The following is a 13,367-nucleotide window of genomic DNA, read 5'->3' as shown; positions in this document are numbered from 1 at the left end:
AGATAGATAGATAGATAGATAGATAGACAGATGTTTATATATACAGTCCCTGACAAAAAGTCTTGTCGCTTGTGTACAAATTATCTTGAAGTGTCACTGAAATATATTTCTGATCAAGATTTTTTTTTACAAGAAATAGCACATTTTAATACCAACAGCTTTCGTAATAATGTTTCAATGCAAAACGAAACTGTCAAAAAGTATTCTAATATTCCCAGCTTTGTAAAGCCCACTAAGTCAATTTTTGCAAAGTGTTGTCGTCTTGTCATATGAGCTTCATCTGTGACTAAAAATGCACCAATTAGGTCGCAGGTGTATATGAAAAGAACCCCAGTACACTAGACCTTCACGTCAACTGCACCTAGACCGCTGCAACATGCCTAAGACTAAAGACCCTGAGACTAAAGTGTTTATTATCAAGAGGCTGAAGACCAGATCCACTGCTGATGTTGCAGACACCTCCGAAGTGTCTCGGCGTCAAGTACAGAGGATAAAAAAAGATTTGAAGAGACTGGAGATGTTTTTGACATCAAGACAACTGCTCGAGAGGACCATTTGTTGGCTTGAAAATCTAAGGCCAGCCCATTTTCCACTGCCGCAGAGCTCCACTAGACCTGGTCACCTGAAGTCCCTGTGTCATCCAGAATAGTTGTCGGATTCCGTCTCGAAATGGCCGAATCGGTGCCCAGAAGCCAGCACTATACAAAAGACAATTGGAAAAACCGTGTGGCATTTGCCAAGGCCCACAGCCTGCTAAATTACACCACAGTCGCCGTAAATATTGCAGGAGACCTACTGGAGCCAGCATGGAGTCGAGATTCACCCAGAAAACAGTGAAGTTTGGTGGTGGAAAATCATGGTCTGGGGTTACATCCAGTATGGGGGTGTGCGAGAGGGTGGAAGGCAACATCTATAGTCTAAAATATTTTAGAAATCTTAGCTACCTCTTATATTCCCAACCATAAAAGAGGCCAAATTCTGCAGCAGGATGGTGCTCCATCGCATACTTCCATCTCCACATCAAAGTTTCTCAAGGCGAAAAAGATCAAGATGCTCCAGGATTGGCCAGCCCAGTCACCAGATATGAACATCATTGAGCATATGTGGGGTAGGATGAAAGAGGAAGCATGGAAAAACGAAACCAAAGAATATTGATGTACTCTGGGAGGCATGCAAGACTGCTTTCTTTGCTATTCCTGATCAATAAACTTCATCAATAAATTGTATGAATCCATGCCAAACCACATTGATGCAGTTCTTCAAGCACATGGAAGTCATACAAGATATTAAACTTGGATCTCACAGCACCACTACTTAATTTGCTAACATATTTTTGTATTTGCAGTAAATTTCCGTACAGGCGACAGAACTTTTGTCTTGTCAAAATCTGACTTCTGTTTTGATTAAATGATAATGCCACAGCCACACACTCTACAGATATAAGTGGAGTGGAGAGACAGTGAATAATGCCACAGCCATATCAGCCCAAGGCCGGTTACTCACTGAAGCTAAGCAGGGCTGAGCCTGGCCAGTACCTGGATGAGAGACCACATGGGAAAACTAGGTTGCTGTTGGAAGTGGTGTTAGTGAGGCCAGCAAGGGGCGCTCAACCTGTGGTCTGCGTGAGTCCTAATGCGTCAGTAAAAGTGGAGGGGACGCTATGCTGTCAGTGGGTGCTGTCTTTCGGATGAGACGTTAACCCAAGGTCCTGACTCTCTGTGGTCATTAATAATTAATAAAGAGTAGGGACGTAATCTCGGTGTCCTGGCCAAAGTCCCTCTATCGGCCCTTACGATCATGGCCACCGAATTGGCTCTATCACTGTCTCTCCACTCCACCTATATCTGTAGAGTGTGTGGTGAGCGCACTGGTGCTGTTGTCCTGTGGCTGCTGTCGCATCATCCAAGTGGATGCTGCACACTGGTGGTGGTGTGGAGAGAACCCCCCCCCCTCATGATTGTGAAGCACTTTGGGTGTATGATCATACAGAATAAATGTGCTATATAAATACACATTACATTACATTACATAATTACAAATTAAAGATTACATCTTTGAAGTCCAACACTGAAATGGTAAGACATGATATCCACCTTCACCTTTTATTTATTAAATTCATTATGTAAAATAAGCCTTGTATGCTTCAATGTTTTTAATTACAAAGTTACATATGGCATACCATTTACCTCAGTAAACAGTTCAGTGTGAGATACTGTCGCAACACCACGCATTTAAAAAATATAGTAATATATATTATATTTGCCAGTCTAAAATGGTAGCTGGGGTTTAACAGGTAAAGATGTGTTAGAGTTCAAAGACATGAATGTATGTTAAACAATAAAAAAAACGACTTATTTTCATAATATTTTAGTTTAAAAAATACGTTTTTAAGGTCAAACAGAAAGATGTTTGTAATTAGAAATAAAATCAATGACAATTAATATCAGTAAAATTCATAAACATATTATGGTTTCACCCAATTCATCTCTTCCCCTGCATCCAGCAGAGGATTCAGTAGCCAGTGTTTTTAATGGTGATGCGCTGAGCTGAGTCAATCTTATAGTCTTTAATACCTGAGAACAAAAACACAACATTGCAGATAAAAGAAGTAAATCAGACTTATGCAATTAATTTGTATAGACATGCACCTATTTTAATGTAAAACACATTTATTGCATCTCACCCTGTGTCAGAGAGGTGCCATCTGAGGAAACATGCCAGTATCTGCGATCAGTCTGACGGGCTTGCTCATCATTGAGCACACTGAGGAAAGCTCCCCACAAGCTGTCTTCTGTCTTAAAGCTGTCATGTAGAGAGCAAAAGTGCGCATGTAAAAAAGGAAAACTGCAGTTGAATGATACATTATTTAAAAAAATGTATCTTAAGCAATCCAAACTCACGTGAAACCAGTTTGCTTGTCTTGAAGAAGGTTCAGGGCTTCAAACAGAGAGGAGCCTTTGGGAACATTAATGGAAAACACAGATGCTGCACCGTTTGATTTAATAACCTCCACTTGTAGAGTCACTTGCCCGTGACTTGGGAGAACCTCTGAAGCCGATTCAACATCAGCAGTAAGAGTGTCTGAAACAGAGACATCAAACCAGGAGCACACCATAATCGGACAAGGAAACTCTGCTTTAGAAAGACTCATTTGAGAATAAAATGCTGTCCTAAAACTTGATTAAGTTTTAAAAATCAAATCAAATATTTAACATAATATAATGCATCACATTAAAGTATTCAATATAATGTTTTAATTATTCATGTGTAATAATTACACTTTTGTGTAAATTCATGTAGCTATATACTGTATGGTCGTTCATCCAAGAATGAAAATGTATGTATTCTGTTCCAAACCTGCATGAGTTTCTTTTTTTGTGCTGAACACAAAATAATTTTTGAAAAATGTTTTATTTTATTCCGATTTAACCCAGTGGTTACCATCAATTTCTTATGCTCGGCAGAAAAAAGAAACTCATACAGGTTTGAGCAATATAAATGATGACAATTTTTATGTATGTATGAATTACCCCTTTAATTTTATTTTCCTTTGTTTTTCAGCTGAAATAAAATGCAGCCTATTTAATTTATCTTTGAGAAAACAAACCTTTAGCCCAAAAGTAGAATTCAGTTTTTACATTCACACTAGGGTATAGGGCGACGCAGTGGCGCAGTAGGTAGTGTTGTCGCCTCACAGCAAGAAGATTGCTGGATCAAAGCCTCATCTGGGTCAGTTGGCTTTTCTGTGTGGGGTTTGCATGTTCTCCCTGCGTTCGCGTGGGTTTCCTCCGGGTGCTCCGGTTTCCCCCACAGTCCAAAGACTTGTGGTACAGGTGAATTGGGTAGGCTAAATTGTCCGTAGTGTTTGTGTGTGAATTAGTGTGTATGTATGTTTCCCAGAGATGGGTTGCAGCTGGAAGGGCATCCGCTGCGTAAAATATATGCTGGATAAGTTGGCGGTTCATTCCGTTGTGGCAACCCCAGGTTAATAAAGGGACTAAGCTGAAAAGAAAATGAATGAATGAACTAGGGTATACAGTTGAAGTCAGAATTATTAGCCCCTCTTTGATTTTGTTTTTCTTTTTAAAATGATTCCCAAATGATTTCATTTTCACAGTATGTCAGGTAATATTTTTTCTTATGGATAAAGTCTTATTTGTTTTATTTCAGCTAGAATAAAAGCAGTTTTTAATGAAAAAAAAAAACATTTTAAGGTAAAAATTATTAGCCCCTTTAAGCTATTTATTTTTTTTGATAGTCTTCAGAACAAACCATCGTTAGACAATAACTTGCCTAATTACCCTAACCTGCCTAATTAACCTAGTTAAGCCTTTAAATGTCACTTTAAGCTGTATAGAAGTGTCTTGAAAAGTATCTAGTAAAATATTATTTACTGTCATCATGGCAAAGATAAAATAAATCAGTTATTAGAGATGAGTTATTAAACTATTATGTTATGAAATGTGTTGAAAAAAAATCTGCTCTCCGTTAAACAGAAATTGGGGGAAAAATAAACAGAGGGGCTAATAATTCTGACTTCAACTGTATATCACATAAAATTCTATGTGCGGGTGGGTGGCGGTTGGATGATTAGTATGAAGCTGCGGATTCGGGTGACATTTCAGCAGATCCGCGAAGAATAATACTAATTCTTTGTTTTAAGCATGATGATGATAGGTCAGCGTGGACCGTTTGTTATTAACAGCAGATTCAGTGAGTTAATCTGTGCATCCCTTGCCAGAGACAACATGCAAGGGGCAAACTGTATATCAAGGCAGCACAGGTCCGTCCACACATGCATCCACGTAACTTTCAGTGGTAGGCTATTTTTTTGCTGTCCTGACGAATGTAAGAACTTAAAGTGCTTGTCAGACTTTGACTTGACCGGGCTTTCGATTTAGCACACCGGTCTTATGGCTTTCACATAAAGCGCTTTACAGTTGCATAGCCTATTACATACCCAGCACTTGATTCAACCTCGTTAACCTTTGCTAAAACGCTCCCATGTGGCACTTTTCTTTCCTTCCTTTTGTTTTGTTTTTAATTCTCCTTTTTAAGTTTCTCTTGGATCGGTTTTGCCTCCTTTTTTGCTTTAACAAATGTGTTCAAAAAGTACAAAGTAAAAAAATCATTATGAATTACACTCATCCACCCGCGAACCACCCACAACTAATCATGATGTATTTTTTTATTACCTGATCGACCCGCGGATTATTCGCAGCGCCCGGGCATATAACTGCCATCCGCGCATCACTACAGTCCTGCCAATAGATACTTCATTGATCTTGCATGTGTGTTGTACTTACCATCCTCACTGCGGCATTCTTTGCTCTTCAGATGAAGATAGGATTGCTGGTGTAGGGCAGGCAGGACTTGAGATGCTGCCATTGGGTTATGGTATGTTCCTTTCCTAATATCTGCCCTTAAAGCCTCGACAGCAGTGCCACATTCCTCCATCTCAACTCCCATAGCCAACAAGGCCTAGAAGACCAAGAACCATGAGCATTAGACACTCAGATAAGACATTTTTTCACTTCATAATTTCATTTTATGGCGACACGGTGGTTCAGTGGTTAGCACTGTGTGGAGTTTGCATGTTCTCCCCGTGTTCGTGTGGGTTTCCTCTGGGTGCTCCTGTTTCCTCCACAGTCCAAAGACTGCGGTACAGGCATTTGTATGTGTGTGAAATGAGTGTGTATGGATGTTTACCAGGGTTGCAGCTGGAAAGACATACTCTGTGTAAAAAATATGCTGGATAAGGTGGTGGTTCATTCCGCTTTGGCAAACCCTTATGATAAAGGGACTAAGCCTAAGGAAAATTAATGAATGAATGGCTTTCATTTTATGCTTATTACCTGCACTGCCAAGCCTGTGCTGAATTCATTGCCCATGTGACCATCAGCTCGTTTAGAGTCCAGAAGCTTCTGCTTTATGGTGACAAGAGCTTTGTCCAGCTCTGCATCGTCTTTAACCGAGGTTCCCTCATTTTTTAGACACTGGAGGGCCATGCCTGCCATCGCATGTGAGTCTGAAGGGCAATAAGGGAAGTAACATTGGTTAGGTGTTCACTTCAGGACATTTAAACATATTTCCATATTTACATTTCCGCTTCAGAAGACTTGAAATATAATTATATTGAATATTTTCACAATTATTTGCCATTTGTTTAAGTTTGATGCCTTACATGTTCTCAGAAAAAAAGATGACAATATTTCAATCATAAAGAAAAAGGTTTTAAAATATTGTTAGGAGAGTCCCTGACTAATATCAATGAAATTACTATCAGATTTTTTTTCCGTCATTTGGTCAGACAAGGACAGACAATACATAAAAAAACAAAACAAATAAAAACAAAAAAACATTGAATCTATTCTGGTTTAAAAAGCTTGATCATTTTCCACACTAGAACATTTGGTGTGTATGCAGGTTCCCATGTTTAAACAGTTGTCTAAATTCAAGTTCACACCACCTAAAAAGGAGCTATACTGATGACGTATGAATAGGCATGGGCCGGTATAAGATTCTAGCGGTATGATAACTTTGGATAAAAATATCACTGTTTGATGGTATTGTGATTACGACTCTAAAATATGTTCTTTTTTTAATTTCAGGGTAAAAAACAACAACAAAATTTCCATTTGAACACAAAATATTTTATTTTGAGAAACATTTAAAGATTTTTGGAGCAGTAAACATGTCAGGCTAAATAATTGAAATGAATCATTGATTTCTGCTGTCTTCATTTGTCTCAAAAACAGATTTCTTTACAAGTTAAAACGGCATCTTTGGATATCTTTTCTGCTGGAGATACTATTGTCCTAAATATAAAGCGTAAATAAGAAATCATACAAATACCTTAGGAACGGTATAGCAGCAAATGGCGGTTTTAAAACCTTTTTCAAACTGCGGTATGCCTACACATGAACTGGTCAAACTGTACATTTATGTATTAATAATAATACTTCGGAATATACAGTTAAGGGAAAATTTATTAACCCTCCTATTAAATAGTTATTCTTCTGCAAACCTCTTTCAGATAATATTGAACAGATTAAGGAACTTTCACATGTATTATGTACTGTTATCATGGCAAGGATAAAATAAATTACTTATTAGAAATTTGTTATTTTTTCCAGTACTGGGTTGTAGCTGGAAGGGCAACCACTGTGTAAAACATTTGCTGTATAAGTTGGGGGTTCATTCCACTGTGCCGACCCCAGATTAAGGCCGAAAATAAAATAAATGAATGAATAAATGAAGGAAATTAGTTATTAAAACTTTTATGTTAAAAAATGTGTTGGAAAAAAATATTTTCTCTGTTAAACAGAAATTAGAGAAAAACATAAAAGATAAAAAATTTAACAAAAGGGCTAATAATTCTGATTTCAACGGTATAATAATAAAGTTTAATTGACAAGTGTGACTGATGCAGTGCAAACAGAAACTGGCTCTTTTAGCTGTCTTTTGAGCCTGTGCATTATAAATGTGATAAATAGACACATGTGCCATTCTATATTGGTGGTTTGGAAATGAAAATAAATTTTTTCCATCCAAAGTTTAAAAGGTTCAAGCAATCGAAGTGTCGAGTGTGAATGCACCCTACAGTGGCAGACAATAAAACTGAAGTGCCTACTTATAATCAACAGAATATTGCTGTGCATTAGTTTTGACACTAATGAAGATATTGGTATAGTTATCTCATCATTATAAAAATTGTTCTAGGTGTGAACATTTAGAAAGACGTGAGGTGGCTGAAAAAAATTCTGACTGACTTTGAATGGTTTTGATTTTCAAGGTTTAATCATTTGTTTGTATATACTTTATTAATGACCAATGAGACAAAAAAAGAGTCAATTTAAACTCACCAATGCATAAGGACTCTCCGTGTTTTATTTGTCCATGTTCCACAGCATGGATGAGCTTGTGGCTGACGTGTGTGCTAACTCTAACTCTGCTCACACACAAAGCCAGAATACCCAGAGAATACTGGTAATAGTTGGTCTTCGGACGTTGACTGACTGCAGAAATGAATTAATGTTAATATTGAAAATAAAATGCAGCAAAATGATATGCACCACTACTGTATGTAAAAGTTTGGGGTCAATTAGATTTCATTTTTGACACTGATGCATTTACTCAGAAATAATGCATTAATCTGATTGTAAGTGTTAATAAAGACATTTACAATTTACATGTTACAATAAATATTCATGTATACCATCAGGAAAACAAATATCAGGCAAGAATGTTTAAAAAATAGTTCACCCCAAAATGAAAATCCTGTCATCGTTTACTCTCCCTTCACTTGTTACAAACCTGTTTGACTTTCTTTCTTCTGCTGAACACACTAAAATGAAGTAGAAAACCTGTAACTATTGACTTCCATAGTATTTGTTTTCCTACTATAGAGGTAAATGGTTACAGCATGCTTCAAAATATCTTCCTTAGTGTTTCAACAGAATAAAGATACTCATAAAGTTTTGAAACCACTTGAGGGTGAGGAAATAGTGAGTAATTGTTCATTTTTGTTTTCAACATTAACAATAATTTCACAAAATTGCTGTTTTGCTGAATGTTAGATTAAATAAATCCGGCTTTTCTAAGCATTAGACATGTCTTTCAAAAACAATACAGAATGTTACCAACCCCAAATGATGTGATTAAAAAATTGTGTCATTAAGAAATTGCACTTACATGCAATGTTCTGTTTCTCTTCCTCCATTTCTTTTTTAAGGTGAGTTAGGAGGAACTCATTCACCTCATTATGATTGAGGTGTAAACTCGTAAGATCGTGACAGGAAGACCTCAAGGCCAAGATGTACAGGGCGAGACGGCCAACCACCAACTCACCATTTCTCAGAGATCTAAAAGCAGTGTAGTGGGACAAAATGAAATGAAGTTAAAACAGAAAAACTAAGTAGAATTATAGAAAAGACTATATTTATGCATAACTCTCATGTGACTCTGTAACAGATACAATAATTCCTGAAAATTACTGTATGTTATTTAGAGAATCAAAAGCAATTAAACATTTAAAGAACAAATAATCAACCAAGAACTGCTGTTTTAAAGTTGAAACCGAAAAGATTTGTACTTCTCAATATCCTCATGAAACTCTTTCTTGAGACGGTTGAGATGTTGGTTTTCTTTGTCCAGGTTATGTTGTGTGGAGAGCCGCAGAGCGATGTGCACACTGGGATTGGGCAGGTTGTCTTGTGTGTCCACAGAGCGCAGAAGCTGCTTATTGAGCGACTGGAGAAGAGCTTCGTGATCTGATGCTGACGTTAATAGAAAAGAAAACAGAGAGAAAGCAATTCAATGCAGTCAGACAGATTTGGTCAAAAATATTGGCACCTTTGTAAATATGAACAGGTTGTGAAAATAAATTTGTATAGTTGATCCTTTTTATCCTTTATACGTATTTAATCTTTTTAAAAAAATCATACCATAGGATAATTGATCAGTTATTTAATGATAACACTATGCACTCATTTTCTGATCTTAAGAAAAATGTATGTTGTCATCAAATGATTTCTTTAGATACTTACAATTGAGAAACTATATTACAAATCATAAAGAAAAGGAAATATTCTAAAAAGTCCCAACTAATTTGGAACAGTATTTTATTAATATAAAAAAAAAACAAAAAGACTACATTAAAGACACAAATTACACATATATATTAGCCTAAATCTGGATTCAACAGATGATAACAATCTTAATATTAAGGCAACGTGGGAATTTGAACTTAACAAAAAAAAATTGAGGATGAGATTTAGGAAAACATATAATCAGAATCCCACAAGGGGATCAAACAGCCATAACTGGAAAGAGTTTGACTGGAAAACAAAAATGAGGTTTTAGAACACCATTGATGCTGTCAAAATATGTTAACAGTCCACAATCAGAGGAATGCTGGAGGGGTTGCAGGAATGTAGGTAATCACACACATATATTTTGGGAATGTCAGAAGTCACTGGCATTTTGGCAAAGGGGTAAAGATTGAGATAATGAAAATTATGCAGTTAAATCTACTATTTACTCCCCTGTTTTTCTTGCTTAAAGGGATACTCCAGGATGTATGCAATAAAAAACAGAGATCTGTATATACTTTTACTAAGTGTAAGAAAGACTATAACAATAAATTGCATGAGGCCACACCCTCCAACAATAGCACAGTGGACGAAAAAAACGTCGATCAATATATAGAATAGAATATATGACTGCTCAACTTTAATTAAAATTGGATGTTTTCAAATAAGGATGGGCATCTTTTACTATGTATCTGAACATGGCAACTGGATTTTGTATTCCCAGCTGTATCCTTTGGCATTTGAAAGATGATGTGTCTTTTTGTAATTTGTTTTTATTTGCTGGTAGTGTTACTGGTTATTATTATTTTTTAATAACTACTTCTGTCAATGACTGTTTAGTTCTGTAAAATGTTTTAATGTTTAAAAATAAAGTAAAAAAAGATCATACCAATAATCATAACTTTTATTGAAATAAAATAATTGAACATAGGGGTGAGGGGTGAGATTGATCATTAAGGTCTCATTAGAAAGGGTCTCGTTGGTTTGTTTGTTTTTTCAAATACTGTACACATTGGTCAACATTACTTATATTCTAACTCCCTAGCTGTAATTCCTGGAGAATATTTTGCCAATACAGTAACATGTCATCTTTCAGGCAGATTCATAACACCACCTTTTCATTGGAACTTCATAAACAGATAGTTCACCAAAAAATAAAAATGTACTCACTATTTATTCACCCTCAGGTGGATCCAAATCAATTTCTTTCCTCCGTTGAACACAAAAGAAGCTATTTAATGTTGTAAACACGTAACCATTGACATCCATAGCAGGAAAAACAAATACTATGAAAGTCAGTGGTAACTGATTTCCAACCTTTTTCAAAATATATTGTGTGTGTATATGTGTGTATATGTGTGTGTGTGTGTGTGTGTGTGTGTGTGTGCGTGTGTGTGTGTGTGTGTGAGTTCAACAGAAGTAAGAAACTCAAACAGGTTTGAAATGAGTGTAAATGGTGACAGAACTTTTATTTTTGTGTGAACCATCCCTTACATTATTGGTCTATTGTTGGAATTCGGAATGCTCAACGTATGACCTATTTTCAGCCACTTTCTATTTTGTGAAGCTGAACAATTGATGGCAGCATATCAGAACTGTACTCTTTGCTTTTACTCATTGTTATGGATGAATGTTGGAATTTGGCCTTTCCTCATATTTATACTCCTGTGAAACAGATAACCATGGTTGGACTCTTTTATGTTTGTATTCACACTAAAACTGAAAATATATAATGAAATATGACATAAATATAACACTCAGTATTAAATGTTTTTAAATTAGGGGTGCTAATCATTTTGGCCACTGTTTATTTTACATTAATTTCATTAACAAGCCTCCGAACCACTTTTAATTTGGGTTAATTTTGAGCATTCCAACATTCATATTTACCAATAGCATTTTTTAGTACATAAAATAATTGTTATCAATATATCAATTTATAACAAAACAACAGTCTTTGCATTATTCACTTTCCTGGATAACCATATATGGCTCATATAAAATACCATGTAGTTGGATTATGTCTACTGCCGTTTCAGCTATTTAGGTCACTGTGGCATATTTCACCATTCTCATGCAACCCATAAAAATCGCTCTCTCAGAACTGTCAGTCACAAAACAGAGGGCAAAGAACAGCGTTAAGTGATTTCTAGAACTTCTGCTGAGAAGACAAACAGAAATAACTCAATAAAAACAAGCTGAATGCTATGAATCAGACGGTAAAGTGCTGTTATTATAGCTTTTGGCCGTATTATTATGGCATTTGGGTTACCAAAGCTTTTGAAAAGCTGTTACAATGGAATGGTGTACACAAAGACACAGAAATACCAAAAACTAATGATGTTCTTTGGGAAATGTTTGATAGCTCTGTGACATTATTTTCATAACAGATTAGTATACAAAAATGGTAATAATTCAGTGTCTTTGGATATGGCTGAATGGTGTTCAAAAGGAGTTTAAGCAACAAAACAAAGTGTAATTCATTTTTACTTGTTTTCCATAAATTAGAATGTGTCCCTTTTTATTTTTTCTGATTGATTGATAAATAAATACATCTATAAATACATATTTTCATACATAAATAAACAAATGTTTTTTTCAATCATAAATGACAGAAGGAACCATAAAATAATACTCAGTGTAACAACAGTTTATAGAAAAGAAAAAAGTCTTGTCAGGCATATTTTGAACAAGAAACATCTGATTAAATAATAAACAGCTTTCTTTCAGCCCCAAAATACTAATTAATTGCTATTTTAAATCTCTATAGTTTACCACTAATCTTGAAAACACTAGGTTTTACTCATTTGTCAGCAGGAAGTTTAACATATATTAAATAATATCAATATTTTAAAAAATCATTATTTTATATACTTTAATAAGTGAACTTCATGTTAAGTATGTTGTTTTTGTTCTTTTTGTGTATGTGTAAATATGTAATGATGAATATTGTTTCATGCTTGGTTTCACATGTAATTTTCATTAAAGTTATCTGTAACCGTTTAGTATACTTGCATTTAATTTGCTTTCTAAAATCATATTTGTTGTAAATTTAACTTGATGCGAACACTGGAATGGTTATCATACTGCTGAAAAAAGGCTATTACCGTCTTTGACCATCATTTGTACTATGGTACGCTTTGTAAAAACAAGACAAATATTGTGCAATTATGGGATTTCTATTATTGCCACATTATGTAACTATTACAGGTCAAAATTAATAAAAAAGAGAAAATAATCAAAGAATGAGTAAATAAAGTCAATAAAAATACATTCCTTCTAAATACAAGTTAACAGAAGGAAAATAAAATCATTAGTTGTATAACTGTTGCAGACTTACCACAGGGTTTTCCAGCAGCCAGTGCCAGAAACGTGCTCACAATCAGAAGAGTAATCTGACATTGACAAATAAATACAAAGTGTGAAATTTGCTTTTAAGTACCCCAAAATGCCCAAGATTTTAATTTAATTTAATAATTAATAATTTTGTGAACAAGCATTCTGCACCATAATAACAAATAGAAGGTCAATGTTTATTGAATGTCATTCTTACCATTTCAAGGCTGAGTTGGGTATCCTGTTGAATCCAGTTAAAATGAATTTACTGATTCAGTGAAATACTATGACTGTGACAGGAGGCGGAGTTTGTCCACATAGTTACTCATTTACAGACACTAAAGTTTTGCAACATATTGACGAACTGTGCTCTAAATTATACTTTAGCTCCCTTCTTGCTGTAAATTGTTTTAATTTCTTTGCCCTTTTCATTTGTAT

At 35.4% G+C, this 13,367-nt stretch overlaps 1 protein-coding gene across 2 annotated transcripts; it reads right to left on the bottom strand.

Moving 5' to 3' along the window:
* Window positions 1-2,088: 2,088 nt before the first annotated feature.
* Window positions 2,089-13,354, bottom strand: tcn2 (transcobalamin II). 2 transcript variants are annotated; one of them, XM_056457822.1, is made up of 10 exons: window positions 13,147-13,354; window positions 12,934-12,988; window positions 9,095-9,284; window positions 8,695-8,864; window positions 7,866-8,018; window positions 5,856-6,028; window positions 5,307-5,481; window positions 2,901-3,081; window positions 2,684-2,802; window positions 2,089-2,573 (listed from the first exon to the last, which is right to left on the bottom strand). In XM_056457822.1, the coding sequence occupies exons 1-10, from the start codon at window positions 13,147-13,149 to the stop codon at window positions 2,512-2,514; spliced, it is 1,281 nt and encodes a 426-aa protein (XP_056313797.1). In that variant the 5' UTR covers window positions 13,150-13,354; the 3' UTR covers window positions 2,089-2,511. The 2 variants fall into 2 exon arrangements, with proteins under 2 accessions (XP_056313797.1, XP_056313798.1); XM_056457823.1 differs by having other exon boundaries at window positions 9,095-9,278.
* Between the last annotated feature and the right edge of the window lie 13 nt (window positions 13,355-13,367).

Source organism: Danio aesculapii, chromosome 5 (assembly GCF_903798145.1).
Source record: "Danio aesculapii chromosome 5, fDanAes4.1, whole genome shotgun sequence".
Classification (NCBI taxonomy): Eukaryota; Metazoa; Chordata; class Actinopteri; order Cypriniformes; family Danionidae; genus Danio; species Danio aesculapii.
Note: the sequence above shows the minus strand (reverse complement) of the source record. Positions and strands in the feature narration are given on the sequence as shown.

Bases quoted from the DNA above. Each gene is read 5' to 3' on its own strand.
- tcn2 (XM_056457822.1), bottom strand. The intron at 9,285-12,933 runs GTAAGTCTGCAA...CTTTTCTATTAA, and splicing joins GGCTGCTGGAAAACCCTGTG to CGTCAGCATCAGATCACGAA. The intron at 8,865-9,094 runs GTACAAATCTTT...CACTGCTTTTAG, and splicing joins TTTCATGAGGATATTGAGAA to ATCTCTGAGAAATGGTGAGT.